This window comes from Sorex fumeus, unplaced genomic scaffold (genome assembly GCF_029834395.1).
Source record: "Sorex fumeus unplaced genomic scaffold, SorFum_2.1 ptg000051l, whole genome shotgun sequence".
In the NCBI taxonomy this organism is placed as follows: domain Eukaryota; kingdom Metazoa; phylum Chordata; class Mammalia; order Eulipotyphla; family Soricidae; genus Sorex; species Sorex fumeus.
Window position 1 is genome coordinate 747,615 of NW_026606108.1, and position 18,119 is coordinate 765,733.

The following is an 18,119-nucleotide window of genomic DNA, read 5'->3' on the forward strand; positions in this document are numbered from 1 at the left end:
ACAAAGACTTTCCATCAAAACAAAAAGCAAAAAAAAATTGCAAGAAACAATGTCAGGAGTTCTAAGGGAAGGAAATTGGGACAAACCGGTTCTCTAGATTTGGCATCCACTTTTCAAGTGCCAGGGGCGGCTGACTAGTTCCGATTTGGCGACTGAGGCCGAATAGCCAGATTGTGTGTCCCTAAGGCATTTTGGGTTTGCCCGTGCCAATCCCGCAAGAACTCTCTGAGTGTCCTTACAGGAGGCCTTGGGTGCAGAGGAGCTCAGTAGCTCAGGCAGGGGAAGGGAGGGGCCCAGGTTCTCGTCCCACCAGACACCGCAGCCTTTCCGGAGGTGAAGACTGGGCGGTGTCCGGGAAAGGGGCCGGGCGCCGAGGGTGGGGCAGGCCTTCCCCGCCCCGGCCCCGACAGCCAACCCAACTGATGCTCAGGCTCCGCCTCCTTTTTCCGCCCACGGAGGGCGTCGCGCGGCTCGGGAGAGGGCGAAAAGAGAGGCGGGACTTCGCGGCATAGGCACGCCCCCTTACCGGCCGCTCCTTTATTCGGTAGGGCGGGACCGAAGGGCGGGATTAAAAGGCGGGGCTTGGCGGCATGGGCACGCCCCTCCTTACCGCCGCTCTTTATTTGATAGGGCGGGGCCCAGGGATGGGGCGGGAACAGAGGCGGTGCTTGGCGGCATGGACACGCCCCTCCCGACTGCTTCTATGTAGTAGGGCGGGGAGGGGCGGGGCCTCCGGTCCCGGGCAGCCCGCGCACTCGGCAGGAGCCGCCGCCGCCGACGCCCGCGCTTCTTCGGTCTCCCGGCTTCCGCCACAGCGTCCCGGGCTCGGCCGCCATGTCCGCCAGCGAGGAGGTTGACGGGCTGGGCGTGGCTCGGCCGCACTATGGCTGTGAGTGCGGGGCCGGCGGCGCGGCGGGCTTGGGGTCCCGGCGCGGTTGTCCCTGGGGGCCGGCCGGGTGGGCGGCTCCGGGCCGCGCGGCCCCGGAAGATGGGTGAGGCGAGGCGGGCGGCCCTCGAGGCCCCCGTGCCCCCGTGCCCGGGAGGCCGGCTGTAGGGCCCCACCCCGCGCCGCCTGCTCCGCGGCGCCCCGAGATCGAGGGGCGGCCCGGCTGAGGTGGCAGCCGCCGGGCGCAGGGCGTGTCCGGGCTCCGGAGCCGGGGAGCTGCCCGGGCGCCCGCGTGCGCGCCCCGAGCCCCCGCCTGCCCGTCGCGGCGGCCCCGCGGCCTTTAGCTCCCCGCAGGGATTTCCAGCCCCACTCCGACTTCCTCCCCGGCCGGCCCGCACCTCTCCCGAACCCGGGGCCCCGGAGGAGGCCCGGCCTTGGGAGGCTTGAGGTTGTCGGGGAGCGACGTGCGGACAGCTACAGGGGGTCGGCGTGTCGCCGCGCTGAGCTGTGAGCCGAGTAAGGGCGTCCGCGCGAGGCCGGACAGGTGCACGGCCGCTGCGGCGAGACGGGCGCGGAGCTGGGGCCTGCACCCGGGCAGGGGGCGTGGGTGAGGAGGGAGACGTTTCCAAAAGCCGTTTGAGGCCCTCGTGGGAGGGCCTGAGTATCAGCCCAGGAGGAGCCAGGGTTTGCCCCGCGCGGGGTTTCCAGGAAGGAGGCAGGTAGCGTCCGGGTTAAGCTCCCAGTCAGGTCGCGCGGGTGTGAATCCAGGACCCACCACGTACGCGCCCCTCCCCCTACGCCTGTACCCTCACCTGTCAGTTGTAAAGCCGTGATCACCGGATTGTGGGAGGTCGTCCGTCGTGGTTTTGGTGGTTGATTAATAAAAGACAGCATGATCAGGTTCGGATGTAGTTGGGTTTGCTTTGTTTTTGGGCCACGCCTGGCGGTGCTCTGGGTTCACTGCTGGCTCTGCACTCAGGAATCACTCCTGGCAGTGCTCAGAGGACCGAATGGGGTGCCAAGGACCCAACCCAGGTTGGCCACAAGGCAAGCGCTCTGCGTTGTATTGCCTCTCCAGCCCCTCAGATACAGACTTAACAAGAGCCTAGCAGATGGGCCTGGACAAATTTGCGTCACAGTCTCAAAGTAATATATTTCAGTTTTGATTAAAATTAGTTCCTGTTCCTATTGTTGGACTTCTACAGAGGGCAAGAGGAATCCACCCCCTGGCTCCTGTTTCAGAAAGGTGGATGTGTAGTGTACCTGCTGTCCACATCTCCTTGGGGTCCCCTGTTTCTCTCAGGGACTGGCAGGAATTTGGTGCTCTGGCACTCATTCTTTTATTTATTTTTTTATGCTTAGGAAGGTTAGGAAACTTTTATTCATAGGAAAAATAAGATTCTTGTGTTTACATTCTTTCTTTCCTGTTGTAGCTGTCCTGGATAATGAGAGACTTACTGCAGAGGAGATGGATGAAAGGAGGCGTCAGAATGTGGCTTATGAGTACCTCTGTCATTTGGAAGAAGCAAAGAGGTAAGATTGGCTGCTGGCTGAGAAGATTGGGAGGAGAGCTGGTATGGTTGAAGAAGGATAAAGATCTCTTGGCGTCTCTTGTGGTCAGTGCCTGTAGGAGGCTGTTCGTTTGAAGGAATAGTATAGGTAGGATATTTATTCATGTGTGTGAGTAGCCTTGATGGTAGTTTATCATGAAATACTCTGATGGGCTTTTGGATGTCCTAAAAAATGTCCAGATATGTGTGGTTTGATTATATTGACTATTTATTCTTATGTGGTGTGTTTGGGGCACTGTGAGCCGAGGGGGAGAAAAATAGCATTTATAGTATTTTTAAGGCTATTGACCTAAATGTTTCACTGATTCTCTACTGGTTTTGATTCATATATGAGATTTATCACTTCTCTTTGGCAGTGTTGTGGGTATAAGCCTATCCATTTGGCAAAATTCAAAGAGAGCTTAATCAATGGCTGAATAAATAGCAGTGCTCCTACATTATAATAAAAAAAAATTCAAAGACAGTTGACCAAAGACTGCATCCTTTGCATTCTTTGTGAAGTGGCCGTTCACATCATTGCTAATTTTCTTTTTCAGATGCTCCAAGATCATGTGCTCTTATACTTAGAGTGTCATTTTGCTCCCAGTGATTCATTTCTTTTGTTCTGATGCCTGTGTTTCTTTTGCAAGGTCTCAGGGTAGCTCAGGGTAGATAGATGTAATTACAGATCATGTTTCCAATAAGCAAGCTCTGGTGGAAAAGGTCAGCAAGAGATAATGAAAGGTACTTGTGATCAAAGTTTAATGGAATTGGGATATTTCAAATGGCGCCATAAGCAGGAGTGTCTTTATTTGGTGTATTTTGTGTACACCACCACAGGAAAGTCTGAAGAACTGTCCAACAAATACTCCTGTATTTTGTGTATTTTGTGTACAGCACCACAGGAAAGTCTGAAGAACTAACAAACACTCCTGTATTTCTGTAAGGAATGTTAACCCTTTGGAGCTGTGCTTTTCCTCTCAAAACACACAGTTGGAGTCCCCTTTGTGCCTCCACTCCCTCTTTTTTTTTAAATTTTGGGCCACACTGAGCTGTGTTCAGGGTGTTCAGCTGTGTTCAGGCTCTAGTCCCTGTGCCTCTCCCCGTTTTTCCTTTTGGAGCTACCACCAACGTGCCTTTAGTATTTCTTGAATCCAGGCTGTTTTTCCTTTTCTTCCCCCTGTTTTTGGACAACACTCGTTTTAGTGCTCAGGGCTTACTTCCTGGCTCTGCGCACAGGGAACACTCTTGTTGGGGCTTGTGGGAGCATATGGGGTGCCAGGATCAAACCCCAGTTAGCCTGGTGCAAGGCTATGGTGACAAGACAAACACTCTCCCTGCTGTATTATTGCTCTGGCCCCTAGGCTGTTTTTCTGAGCTTCACTTCTGTCCTGGAGACTGGGGGAGGGGTGTATGGACGGAGGATTAGTGATGACTTAGGCAGGTGAATGATAATAACACATCTTTCTAAATGCAAGGTTAGAAGGCAGGAGGTGAATGTGTTATTAGGAAAGGAATTGTCTCTCCTACACAGTTTGTAAAGGTCCTATGAACCTTTATATGAAATCTGCTGCTGCTTAAGTGGCAGGTCAAAACTGTTTTTTTTTTCAGAAGCCCAAATGTGAAAAATGTGGGTGGTCTGAGAGACCAACCTATAGTCCAAAACGTTGATGTGTCTATGGCGATGACTTTCGGATGAGCCCTGAATCTCTTGGCTACCCTCTCCTGTTTACCCCAAACTGCCTTTGTTTTAATACGTGTCTCCACTCTATGTCCACAGACCTTACAGGAAGGCTTTTTTTTAAAAATTAAAAATTTTTATTTTTGCTTTTTGGGTCACACCCTGCAATGCACAGGGGTTACTCCTGGCTCATGCACTCAGGAATTACTCCTGGCGGTGCTCTGGGGACCATATGGGATGCTGGGAATCGGGAATCGAGGCCGGGTTGGCCGCGTGCAAGGCAAACGCCCTACCCGCTGTGCTATGGCTCCAGTCCCATCCACTGTAAAATGTACTTTTACTGAGTGTCTTCACTCCTTGCCATCGCAATCTAGTTCAACCTACTTCAATCATCTCACCTCTGTAAGAAACTGAGGAGAGTTATTCTATTGCCTGAACACTTGTTTGCCTCCTTTTATAGTTTTTTCTTTTTATAAATTTTATTTTGGTCACTGTACTTATAATACTATTAATGTTAGAGTTTCATGTGTACACCATTCTGACACCACAACCCCATCAGAGTATCTGCTTCTCTTCCCCACTCTTTCAGGGTCACCCCACCCGGCCACATCTGCCCATCATAGTAGCTCAGTTCTTTTTTTCTTTTTTTTGGGGGGGGGGGCAGGTTGGGCCACACCCAGCAATGCTCAGGGATTACTTCTGGCTCTCTGATCACTCCCGATGGGGCTTGGGGAGACCTGATGGGGTTCTGGGGATCAAACTCGAATTGGCTGTGTGCAAGGCAAGCACCATACCTGCTGTACTATCTCTCAGCCTCTCACAGTAAGATCAGTTCTATAGACTAGGTCTCAGGTCCTATTGCCTTTGCTCATTTGTTGTTCCCACTGTGATTTCTTTATAACACTGATAAGACCCAAGAGGGGCCAGAGAGCTAGTACAGTGGGTAGGGTGCTTGCCACATGTGGCTGACTCAGGTTCTATTCCTGGCACCCCATGTGGTACCCTAGACCTCACCAGGAATGACCTCTGAACTCAGAGCCAGGAATAAGCCATAAGCACTGTGGGGTGTGGCCCAGAGTTGAACAAAATGGTCTTATCCAAAGAGCTGTGTCATTTATTCGGTGTCAGTCTGCATAAAGCCACATTTTCAAAGAATGTATTGCAATAGTGAGGATGTCAGGTTCTTTTTTACAGTAAGGAAACCAGCCCTTTTCCTTTACATCCTAGGGACCCAATCCCTGCATCAAATTTCAGTTGGGTGCTTTGACTACTTAGGAGTGACTGAGGCAGTGAGGTATTTGCAATTATCTCTATATTTTAGTCTTTGGGATCTAAGGCAGGACATAAGAGTGGCATATTTCCCTGGTATAGTCTGCCTATGATCCTGGTTCTGTGGAGATGTATTAATTTTTGGAGGCCCTTATAAGCAATCTGGATGAAATGATTATTTTGTTGTGATTTAAAATTTTGATTAGAAAATAATGTTGAAAGCACCTCTTCAGGCTACTTATACATACATATATATGTGTGTGTGAGTGTATATATACACATATATATGCATTTTCTCTCTTTTTGTCTCTGTATCCAGAGAGGGCTATGAAAAGATTCTTGGGAATGTGAGGTTGAGGAAAGGCTCGGATTCCTTTTGGCCAACTCTTGTGCCTGCCATTGCCTCTGAGAAGTATGTGAGGTAGACTGCAGACAGACACATTCTCTTCCTAATTAGCTCCCTGCCCTGGCATCTTCTACCTCCATGGGCTGGGCAATACCCGTGTGCTGCTGGGCCCCTCTTTCCCTCGAAGACAAGCCCAGTTTGTCTTTCCAAATGGGGCCCATCCTATTTTCTCTGGAATCTCCACCCCTCCCAAATTGCGGGAGCCCCAAGGTCTGGAATTTACACCATTTCCAAGGTCAGGAAGAAAGATCAGAAAGATCCAAGGGAGAAAAGGTTCACTTCTTTAGTTCTATTTATAATACTCTGCCCCTCCCACTCGAAACTCCTCCTCCTAGTACAGTGGCTCCATTGTGTACCCCAGGGCACTGTGCTTCTCCAGTACCTGTAAGAGCTCTCTGTTGGAGGATGTGAGGAGAGTGGAGAGAGGCTGAATGTGAATGTGTGGAGAAAGTACGTGTAGTAGAGAAATGAGAATATTATGGGCATGGGTTTATGTTTTCCTAGAAGGTCAAGTGGAAAATTTAGGAATGATTCTATAAAGTGTGCTGTGGGAATGGTTGAAAACTGTAAAATAGAGCGATTCTGTTTTTATTTTTTTTATTGCTTTAAGATGGAAATTAAGTTATTCTAATAAAACAGTATCTAAGGATTCAGGACTTTTGCTAAAAGGGCTGCACAGCAAATTGAGGATTTTAAAGGGTTAAAGGGTAACATTGTCAATTATGTATTTATGCTTAAATATGGCTTTATTTAATCCCTTTCCCTGTTCTGATTAGGATATACATTTGTCCATGGAACAGTACTGTAGACTGAGGAATAGCTTTTTTTCCTAGGAATACAGTGAAATTGAAACATGTGCGGTTTGATAGGTGCTTGAGTCTTAGACAGGAGGAAGTAATAAAGATCAAAAGGTGCAGGTGAAAAGAATCAAGGACATCAGGTACAGCTGGCGAGGAGCACATGTGGTTAGTACTAGAGAGAAAATTCAGTTAGATTAGAGGTCACAGGAAGAAGGCTCTTTTTTGGGGGGTTCAGTAGGGAGCCACACCCAGCTTACTCCTGACACTAATGCTCAAGGATCATTCCTGCCTGTGCTCGGGGGACCACATGGGATGCTGGGGATTGGACCCGGGTCAGGCTTGTGCAAGTGTACTATCAAACTCTACTATCACTCTGTCCCCCACCTCTTGTGTGCAGCTTCTTAATGGCACAGGCAGCTATAAAGCTGGGGGCCTTGAAGGTCTCATTATAAAGGGGAGGTACAAAGTCGATTTTATTTTCTTATTTATTTTTCTGGGGCTGGAGTGATAGCACAGAGGTAGGGCGTTCGCCTTACAAGAGGCCAACATGGCCGACCCAAGTTCGATTCCTCTGCCCCCTCGAAGAGCCCGGCAAGCTACCGAGAGTATTCGATATGCCAGACACAGTAACAACAAAGTCTCCAATGGAGACGTTACTGGGCCCGCTCGAGCAATTTATTTTTCTATTTTTAATTATTTATTTACTTACTTACTTTGGCTTTTTGGGTTGCACCTGGCGATGCACAGGGGTTACTCTTGGCTCTGTCCTCAGGAATTGCTCTTGGTGCTGTGGGGACCAAGATGCTGGGAATCGAACCCAGGTCAGCCACATGCAAGGCAAATGCCCTACCCATTGTACAATTGCTCCAGCCCCAATTTTACTTTTATTATTTTTTTAATTTAAATTTATTTTTTAATTGAATCACTGTGAGATACACAGTTACAAAGTTGTTCCATGATTGGGTTTCAGTCATATAATGTTCCAACACCCATCCCTTCACCAGTGCACATTTCCCACCACCAGTGTCTCCAGTTCTACTCCCTCTGCCCCTGGCACTTTCCTTTTCTCTCTCACAGGGTCAGTTTCATTCATGACCTATAACCTGGTGACATAGATGGAAATCTCCGTATTTTCTGAAATTTGCCTTAGTGAAACTTCCTTGGACAGACTCTATAGTAAGAAATGCGTTGCATTTAAAAGTGAATTTGTTCAAGTGGTTCAATTAGAGTATTTTTCACAATGTAACAATGTTGCTAGTGATGATTAGTTTCAAGCATGGCCACCAAAAGCTTTTACCCTGTCCTGTAGCTGAGACTTAGCAAAAATTAAGATTAACAAATGTGCAGAGATAAAAGAATAAAAGGACAAGTGCAGAGAAAAAAAGAATAAAAGGACAAAAAGCAGTTAAGTAATGTAGTAAGTAATCTATCCACCAAGTAGTACCTGATGTTATTACTACAGAAAGTCATGATGAATTCATAATACACATAATTAAGTAAAACAAATTTTAAGTCTCAATAAAACATCTTTCACAATCTTTACTGTTGAGATATGCAAAGTGAATAGAATGAGGACTTTCAGTTCTGGCAGGTGTGGGTTCTAATTCTGGTTTCGCAAGTTGCTTAACCTCAAGGAGTGAGGCTAAATTTGTCCTCCACAGAGTGGAGAGCGAGCAGGCTATTGAGTGGCTGTGAGGGTTTGTGTGGGGCACAGCACCAACATCAGTCATCTTTATCTTCATCTGTAGGGAAGGTAAAAGTATGTCAACACTTCTGGGGAATTTTCAGGGTCTCAGAGGTTGATATTTCTAGTTCTTAAACTTCAGGCTTAACACTTTGTCTGGAAGGAAGCACCAGAAACAGGCTCCCTCTCTGGGAGTGGAATGGGAGTGGGTGGAGGGTGTGAGAAAACTTTTCTTATTATTTCAAGGGCCCAGCCCAGCATGCTGGGGTGCCAGGGCCACTCCCAGGGGAGCCAGGATCTCACAAATGCCAGGCATGTGCCCCACCAATTGAGCCCTGACTTCCCTTTTGTATTTAGTGACATTCTGAATATTAAATACGTTTTTTATAATAATCAGAAATTTTTGGTTTTGTTTTGTTTTTGGGTCACACCCAGTGACACTCAGGGGTGACTCCTGGCTCTACACTCAGAAATCACTCTTGGCAGTGCTCAGGGGACCGGGTGGGATGCCGTGGATCGAACCTGAATTGGCCACATGCAAGGCAAACTCCTTTCCTGCTATATCATTGCTCTACCCCTGATCAGGAATTTTATAATAGCGGGAAAAGGAAAGGGTTAAAAAAAGGTAAGAACCAGGTACAAAATTTTTCCATAGTAGTAATCAGAAATTCAAGTTTTAAAATTGCTGTATGGCCCTTGATTGTTATTTTCAATAGTTACATGATACCCAGAGTACATTTAGGCTTATTCTAGTTTAATGTTATATTGTTTTGACTGCTAGAAAAGTTAAATATTTCACATTTGCTAACCAAATTAATCTTTATGCATGTAGGTGATGAGTCTGTATCTTCTAGGGGTTAAGGTGTCAATTATTTATTTATTTATTTATTTTTTGCTTTCTGGGTCATACCTGGTGATGCACAGGGGTCATTCCTGCTCATGCACTCAGAAATTACTCCTGGCGGTGCTCGAGGGACCATGTAGGATGCTGGGAATCGAACCCGGGTCGGCTGCGTACAAGGCAAATGCCCTACCTGCTGTGCTATTGCTCCAGCCCCTCATTTATTTATTTATTTATTTTTGCTTTTTCGGTCACGCCCAGCAATGCACAGGGGTTACTCCTGGCTCTGCACTCAGGAGTTACTCCTGGCAGTGCTCAGGGGACCAGATGGGATGCTGGGAATCGAACCTGGGTTGGTCGTGTGCAAGGCAAACGCCCTACCTGCTGTGCTATCTCTCCAGCCCCAATTATTTATTTTCTAAGCTAGGGCCTCACACATGCAAGGCTTACATGTGGCTGCCACTGAGCTGCATCCCTGGTGCCTGATATTATCTTTTGGCAGCTGTTATGCACATCAGCTCTTTGTCATGTTTTCTGCAATCACTTTCCCTTAATTTTTTAATTTTGTTTCCTCACTCTACAGGCTTTATTTATTTAGTGGGGATGGGAACACACGTGGCAGTGCCCCGGGGTTACTCCTAGCTCTGCACTCAGGAATTACTCCTGCCCGTGCTCCAGAGACCATATGGGATACTGGGAATTGAACCTGGGTCAGCTGTATGCAAGGCAAGCACCCTACCCACTGTACTATTGCTCTGACTCTCTAGCACTGTAGCACTGTCCTCCCATTGTTCATCGATTTGTTCGAGCGGGCCCAGTAACGTTTCCATTGTGAGACTTGTTGTTGCTGTGGTTGGCATATTGAATACGTCATGGGTAGCTTGCCAGGCTTTGCTGTGCGGGCGAGATATTCTCGGTAGCTTGCCAGGCTCTCCGAGAGGGGCGGAGGAATTGAACTCGGGTTGGCCGTGTTGGCCACTTGCAAGGCAAATGCCCTACCCGCTGTGCTATCACTCCTGCCCCATGTGTTTCTAAGTTTTGATATTTGAAAACAATCAATGTGCTAATTAGCAATTGATGTCTCTTTAAAATATTAAGTGTTAAGTGCTAAATCATAGTTCTAGACTTTTCATTCTGTCATGGCAAAACTGCATTTGATTTTTTTTTTTTTTTGAGTCATACCTGGCAATGCTCAGGGGTTATTCCTGGCTATCAGGAATTACTCCTGGTGGTGCTCAAAACTATATGGGATACCAGGGATTGAACCTGGGTTGGCCACGTGCAAGACAAGGGCTCTATCCACTGAAATATCATTTTCACTCCTGCATTTGAGTTTTCTTGAGAAATTATGAGGTAGTTTCTTATACTTATTGCTAAGAAACTTCTGAAACTAGCTTGATTTTAGTCCATAGAAGGTAACTATTTTCCAGATTTGAAGTTTATAAAATTCCTGTTCCTTAAAATTGAATGTTAGGACTTATGGGGACTTAGTAATCATTAACCTGTAATGTGTAGACTTTCAATTTCCTTTGTTTGTCTGGCCATACCTGGCAGTGCTCATGGCTTATATCCCTGGTTCTGTACTCAGGGTTCTTTCCTGGCAGGCTCAGGGAATCATACAGGGTGCCTGGATATCCAACCTGGGTTGAGCATGTGCAAGGCAAGTGTCCTGCCTACTATACTACCTCTCTGGCCCAACTTTTTATTTCTGATATCTTTGCTTAATTTAGTTTAGGATATTGTCTGTTAATCCTTATAACAATTGGTTTTGATTAATTAGTTGTGTCTTGGAGGTGTCTTTTTATTTTGGCTTTTGGGTCACACCTGGTGATGCACAGCGGTTACTCCTGGCTCATGCATTCAGGAATTACTCCTTTCGGTGCTCAGGATCATATGGGATGCTGGAAATTGAACCTGGGGTCGGCCGTGTGCAAGGCAAATGCCCTTCCTGCTGTGCTATCACTCTAGCCCCTTGGAGGTGTCTTTATGTTAGAATTGCACTATGTTTTACAGCGGTTCTTCATTTTGTTTGTATGCTTATATTAAATAAACATTCTGGATCGATTTTATATCTTGATTTTTCTACTGTTTTGTTTTTCATCTTGGTAGTTACCTTGTCTATTGTGGTTTTTGCTGTGGTTATTAACTCCTTTCTTCTCAGTCTTTAGGGCTGGAGCAATAGCACAGCGGGTAGGGCATTCGCCTTACACGCGGTCGACATGGCCGACCCGAGTTCGATTCCTCCGCCCCTCTCGGAGAGCCCGGCAAGCTACCGAGAGTATTCGATATGCCAGACACAGTAACAGCAAAGTCTCCAATGGAGACGTTACTGGGCCCGCTCGAGCAAATCGATGATCAACGGGAGGGCCTTTACCTTTACCTTTACCTTTTCTCAGTCTTTGATGAGCCCCTGAAAATAGTGTGACAGGTCTTTTTCAATGAAAAAGGGAACTAGTAACCACTAGCACTGCACTATAGCACTGTCCTCCCGTTGTTCATCAATTTGCTGGAGCAGGCCCAGTAACGTCTCCATTGTGAGACTTGTTACTGTGTTTGGCATATTGAATACGTCACGGGGAGCTTGCCAGGCTTTTCCATGCGGGCCAGATACTCTCGGTAGCTTGCCGGGCTCTCTGAGAGGGGCAGGGGAATCGAACCTGGGTCGGCCCGGTCGGCAGCGTGTAAGGCAAAAACCCTACCCACTGTGCTATTGCTCCAGCCCAGTAACCACCAGAATTGGATCAAATTCTTTACCAATTCCCCTTATTTTTAATAAGTCTTAGAGTGGGTGTGACCATATAAAATCAGTGTTTTCTGACTTGCTGATTGTCTACCAGTTGAGGTTGGGCTAAGTGGATCACTAATTTGATATATATTCATCATATATTTCTTATCTTGGAGATCAGATGTTGAAGTATTTTGCCTGTTTTGGTTGTGACATTACGCCAGGTGGTACTTGGAGACTACTGTACAGTGCTTGGTGGGGTACCTGGGGAACCAGGGGGTGCCAAGGATTGAGCTTGTGGTTTGCATATGTTTGTGCTCTAGCCCTTAAGCCAGCTCCCTAGCCTGTTGTTCATATGTATTTAATGTTTCCAATGAAAAAATATTGAAAATACTCTTGGGGGCTTAAGGTGTGGTATGTTCTAGTAATTTGATGTTCTGCTTACAGTTCTTCCTTGGCTCAGATTTCTGCATGATTCCTTCTCTTTCACATATGAGCAATTTGAAGGAGCAGAATTTGTTTCTGAGCATTTCAAAGCTTTGTGGTATTTGTTGGACTCTTGGTTGTTTCCAATGGGGGCTCTTAAATAAACCTCTTCACAGGAAGTATTCGTGTAAGAAAGTGTGGACGGGCAAAGCAAGACTTCCGGAAGTGATTCATATGACTGGGACTGTTTGTTTAGTTCCGAAGTTGGTTGCCTAGAGACCATATCTTTGAGCAAGCCCGGTGAAGTGCCACTTGAACACAAAGGTCCCATTGCCTCCCTGATCAAGTCAGGGCTCTGATTTTTCTTTCTAGATGTCTGGTATTCGAGTTGATTATTGTGCTTTAACAGTTGAAACCAAGACATCTTTTAAAACATTTATTTTACTCTATTTGGTTGTGGGACCACATCTGGTGGTGCTCTGGGCTTACTCTGGCTCTGAGCTCAAGGTTCTCAGGGACCTTCTGTGATGCCAGGGATTGTGCCCAGCAGGCTTAGCTGTGTGCAAGGCAATCTTCTTTACCTGCTGTTTTGACCTCTCTGGGCCCTGAAGCCAAAAAACATACATATAGATGAAATTCTGGTTAATGGTTTATTTTAAGGAGAGATGTGTAAATGTAAATGTTGTCAAACTTTTTTATTTAAGATTTTTTTTCTTTTTTGGGTCATACCTGGCAATGCACAACGGTTACTCTTGGCTCATGCACTCAGGAATTACTCCTGGTGGTGCTCAGGGGACCATATGGAATGCTGGGAATCGAACCCGGGTTGGCTGCATGCAAGGCAAACGCCCTATCCACTGTGCTATTGCTTCAGCCCCTCAAACTTTTTTTAAAAATAATTTTACGTTGGAAGTATTAATCTGCTGTTTAGTAGGAAACTTGAATTCAGTAGTAATTCAGAATATCTTTTCTTTTTTAATTTTTTCCCCACCTCCCCAAAATATCTTTTCAACAGCTGAAAAGACACCCGTCCCAAGCCCCCAAAAGCCAACCCTGCAATTTGCAAGGACATCAGACTGTTGGATATTTTCCCTCCTCCCATCCTCAGTACCATGTATTGAGTACTTACTGCTCTGTGCTGTGAACCATGCGCTTTATTGGTTCAGGCTGGTGGTTGAAAACCACATTTAGTTTAGTGGCAGAACAGTTTCTTGGTATCTGAAGGAAGTTTCGGTCAACTGACACCAGGCCAGTGGACTGGCAGTTGAAAACTGCTTGTCTCATTAGCAGTTCACCAAGTCCCATGAGGTGTTTATCCTTACCTACTTTTAACAGAAAAGAAAGCAAATCTTAGAGAGGTTGATCCGCCTATCTGGAAAGTGGTAGATCCAGATTTCAGGTCTGCCCAGACTCCAAAAACCTTCCTCTTATCCACGTGGTCAGTCTGCTATGGTAGTTCAACTTCTGCTTCTCGAAGTAATGGTGCGGGGACAGTAAGTCCCAGGTACAAGGCAGACACCGTTCCTGTGCCTTCTTTGAAAGAGGGAACAAACGAGAACGAGGTAGTGTCACTTGTCTCAAAATCACCTAAGTATGGAATGGTTCTGCTGGTTCTGCTGCCAGAGGGCTGCATGCAGCCTGCTAGTTCCCAGATACACTGTGATTTGCTCACCATCCCACGGGCTGTTTTCTGCCTCTGTTCTCTCACCTGCCTGCTGTCATTTTTGTCTCTCTCAAAAGAGCTCTCTCTCTTCAGCACAGAGCTCAAGAAAGCCACAGATGTGTTGGAAGTCACAAATTTGTGTTGTTGACCATTTGTTCACTAGTAAACTAGTGTATATGCTCCCCCCCCACCCCTTTAGTGAAGATAGTTTTTATTGAAACTTAAAGATGTGAGGGGAGAGAGAGCAAGAAGTGTGTGTGTTAGAGTGGAAATAGGTGAATAAAGAGGCTGAAACAAGCAAAATACATGCTCAAGAGAAAACATGGGCTTGTGGAGCAAGCTGATATGCATGCTTATAAGAAATCGGTAGACATCCAAATACAGTGATTTTTATAGGTGTCTGGAGACAGTAACACAGTAACTAGCCTGTCGTAAATGTGTGTATACAGCTTACTCTTTTGACCTGAGTCCCGTTCACTAAGACAGTCTCTATGGAAGTGGAGGCGCAGAGCTCATATGCGCGGCTCTGGGGAGGCAGGAAAGTTCCAGCTCGTCTCTCCAGAGTTCTCGGGAGGCGTGAACTGGTTTCGTCTCTACAATCTAGGATCTGCTTTTGATTCGGCTTAGAAATAGTCCTTCTTCCAATTTTCTCCCCCCCCCCCCCCACTCCTTCGAGCATGACCTCATGCAGACAGGAGTGGCAAATTGGATTGGAAATTGCCTTGGCTCATTTGGCAAGAACTGCAGTTTTTGGTATTGTGGGTGGAGGAAAGCCTGTCTAAAGGCCTCTATTTCTTCTTTACTCAGAATACCTTCCTGTTGACTCACTGGAAATCATAACGAAAAGCAGAAGGGAACGGTAGAGAGTCAGCTGCCACTGGCTCTGGTGGCTTCTTTCTTTTCTTTTTTTTTTTTTTAATTTTTATTAGTGAGACATCATGAGGTACAGTTGTAGACTTACAAATTTTTGTGCTTGGGTTTCAATTATACAATGATCAAACTTGGTGGCTTCTTTCGAGGCTGAGGCCTAGGGACTGAGCACTGGTTTTAAGAAAACTGAGGGGACCAGAAAGACAGCAGAGCTGGGAAGGTGCTTGTCTTGCATGTGGCCAACCTGGGTTCGATCCCCAGCACCCCGTATGCTCCCCCAAACCCTACCAGAACTAATCCCTAAGTACAGAGTCAGAGTAAGTCCTGAGTACAGCCAGATGTGGCCCCCAATCAACCAACCAACTGAACAACAACAACAAAATTTTAAAAGAGCACTGGAGAGATAGTTCAGCAGGTAAGGTATGAGGCAGAGCCAGGTTTAATCCTTGGCACCCCATATGGTCTCCTGAGCACCACCAGGAGTGATTCCTGAGTGCAGAGCCAGCAGTAACCCCTGAACATTGCCAGGTGTGACTCAACCACTTGCCCCGGCCCCCTGCCTCCCTCCCCCCCCCCAAAAATAAAAGGAAACTTGTGAGTCTTTTGTAGCAGAAAGAAATACTATTATTGTAAGTAGTTATACTTTAAGAAGTGTCTGCCCATTGGGAGGAATCAGAAATCAGCAATATGAAACTGTGAGAGGCTGTAGCGCAGCAGGTAGGGCGTTTACCTTGCACACAGCCCGACCCGGGGTTTGATTCCCAGCATCCCATATGGTCCCCCAAGCACCGCCAGGAGTAATTCCTGAGTGCATGAACTAGGAGTAACCCCTGTGCATCGCTGGGTGTGACCCAAAAAGCAAAAAACAAAAAACAAACAAAGTGTGAAACTGTGAATATTTTCTTTCTTTTTTTTTTTTTCTTTTTGAGTCACATCCGGCTATGCTCAGGGGTTCCTCCTGGCTCTGCACTCAGGAAACACTCCTGGCGGTGCTCAGGAGACCATATGGGATGCTGGGAATCGAACCAGGGTTGGCTGCATGCAAGGCAAACGCCCTACCCGCTGTGCTATCACTCCAGCCCCTAACTGTGAATATTTTCTAGGATAGGATTAGTGTTCCTAAAAACTGGAGCAGGAAGAAGTATAAAAAGAGAGAATGGAACAAAATTAGGAAAGGAAAAACTGGGAAGAGGGGGACAAAACCCAAAACAAAACCCCCAAAATAAAAGCGAAATAGTGAGCATGAAAAGTAGCAAAACTTTACAACAATTAACAGGAAACGAAAGTTACCTACCACTTACCTGGCTGTTAAACAATACTTTCTGCCTTGGAGACATAGTGGTCTGACCTTACTTTGCACTATGCTGCTTAATCATTGATAGTTTGAAAAGGAAGCACTTGACAATGGCTTGACTAGAGTTTTACATTTACATTTAAAGTTTCACTTTTAGTTTTGTGACCACACCCGGTGGCGCTCAGGGGTTACTCTTGGCTCTTTGCTCAGGAATCACTCCTGGCGGTGCTCAGGAGATCATGTGGGATGCTTGGGATCAAACCCAGGACAATCAGGAGCTAGGCAAGCGCCCTACCCGCTGTACTCACTATCAACCAGCCTAGTGAGTTTCACCTTTTATTTGTTTATTTTTGCTTTTTGGGTCATACCCAGCGATGCTCAGGCATTACTCCTGGCTCTGCACTCAGGAATTAACTCCTATTGGTGCTTGGGGAACCATATAGGTTGCTGGGGATTGAACCCAGGTTGGCCTCGTGCAAGGCAAATGCCCCTGTGCTGTGGCTCCAACCCCCGGGTTTCACTTTTAAATTTTTTTTTAACTTTTTGTATCACACCCAGCGATGCTCACGGATTCTTCCTGGCTTTGCACTCAGGAATTACTCCTGGCGGTGCTTGGGGGACCATATGGGATGCTGGTGATTGAACCCAGGTTGGCCACATGCAGGGCAAATGCCCTACCCGCTGTGCTATCGCTCCGGCCCACACTTTTAAAGTTTAGAATTCCCAAAAAACATTTAGGTGCATTTCATCTTATTATTTATAGCACAGTGGGTAGGGCATTTGCCTTGCACGCAGCTGACTCGGCCAACCCAGGTTCAATTTCTCTGCCCCTTTTGGAGAGCCGGGCAAGCTACTGAAAGTATCTCACCCGCACGGCAAAGCCTGGCAAGCTACCCATGACTTATTCGATATGCCAAATACAGTAACAAGTGTCACAATGGAGACGTTACTGGACCCTCTTGAGCAAATCAATGAACAACGGGAGGACAGTGACAGTGACGTTTTAAAATTAAAACTTTCCTATCATGTTAAATGAAATGAGTCAGAAAGAGAGGGATAGACATAGAAAGATTGCATTTATCTGGGGAACATAAAGTAACAAAATAGGAGACTGACACCCAAGAGTGGCTGAGATTAGTACCAGGAGTTTTGCTTCATGGCTTGGAAGCCAGCCACACACTCTAGGGGAAAAGGGAGCTCAGATAGAGAAAGGAGCACCAAATAAAGGGTGTTGAGAGGATCCTCCCAGGATGGGAGAAGCATGCTGAAAGTAGACTATAGACCAAACATGATAGCACTCAATGCCTCTTTTGCAAACCACAACACCCAAAAGGAGAGAGAGAACAAAAGGGAATACCCTGCCACAGAGGTAGGGTGGGCCGGGGGGATCGGGGGTGGGAGGGATATTGGGACCCATGGTGGTGGATAATGGGCACTGGTGGAGGGATGGGTGTTTGATCATTGTACAATTGAAACCTAAGCACAAAAATTTGTAAATCTACAACTGTACCTCATGGTTTTTCACTAACAAAAATTTTTTAAAAAATGTAAATGATGGAGAATGGGCACTGGTGGAGGGATGGGTACTGGATCATTGTATAACTGAAACCCAAGCCCAAAAATTTGTAAGTCTACAGCTGTACCTCATGGTGTTTCACTAATAAAAATTTAAAAAAATTAAAACTTTCCTTACTCATTAAGAAGTGAGGCCCTGCCTGGATGCACAGTGGGGAAAATTCCCTAGTCCTATTCCCCGCACCCACATCCAACCACGTCCAACCTCTTCCTGAGTGTATCGTCCCACGAGATTCTATGCCTATCAGTACAAATACCTTTGATATGGATGTAAACTATCCATGGACATTTTCTTCATAGCTTTTGCTGGGACAGTTTTGTAGTAGGAAAGTTGGTTGTTAGGCTTTCTTGGGTGTGTGAGCATTCTTGCAGGGAAAATGTCTAAAAGTGGAATTTCTTCTGAGTTAAAGGGAATGTTAATTTGGGTAAACATTGTCTGTTTGCTACCT

General features: G+C 46.5%; 1 protein-coding gene across 1 annotated transcript in view; it reads left to right on the forward strand.

The window, feature by feature from the left end:
- The first annotated feature begins 770 nt into the window (after positions 1-770).
- The window catches only part of IQGAP1 (IQ motif containing GTPase activating protein 1), an 87,680-nt gene continuing 70,331 nt past the window's right edge, over positions 771-18,119 (forward strand). The window contains exons 1-2 of the mRNA XM_056124538.1: positions 771-889; positions 2,320-2,419. Of these exons, the coding sequence (XP_055980513.1) occupies positions 835-889; positions 2,320-2,419 (155 nt within the window). The 5' untranslated portion in view covers positions 771-834. The remainder of the gene's footprint in view (positions 890-2,319; positions 2,420-18,119) is intronic.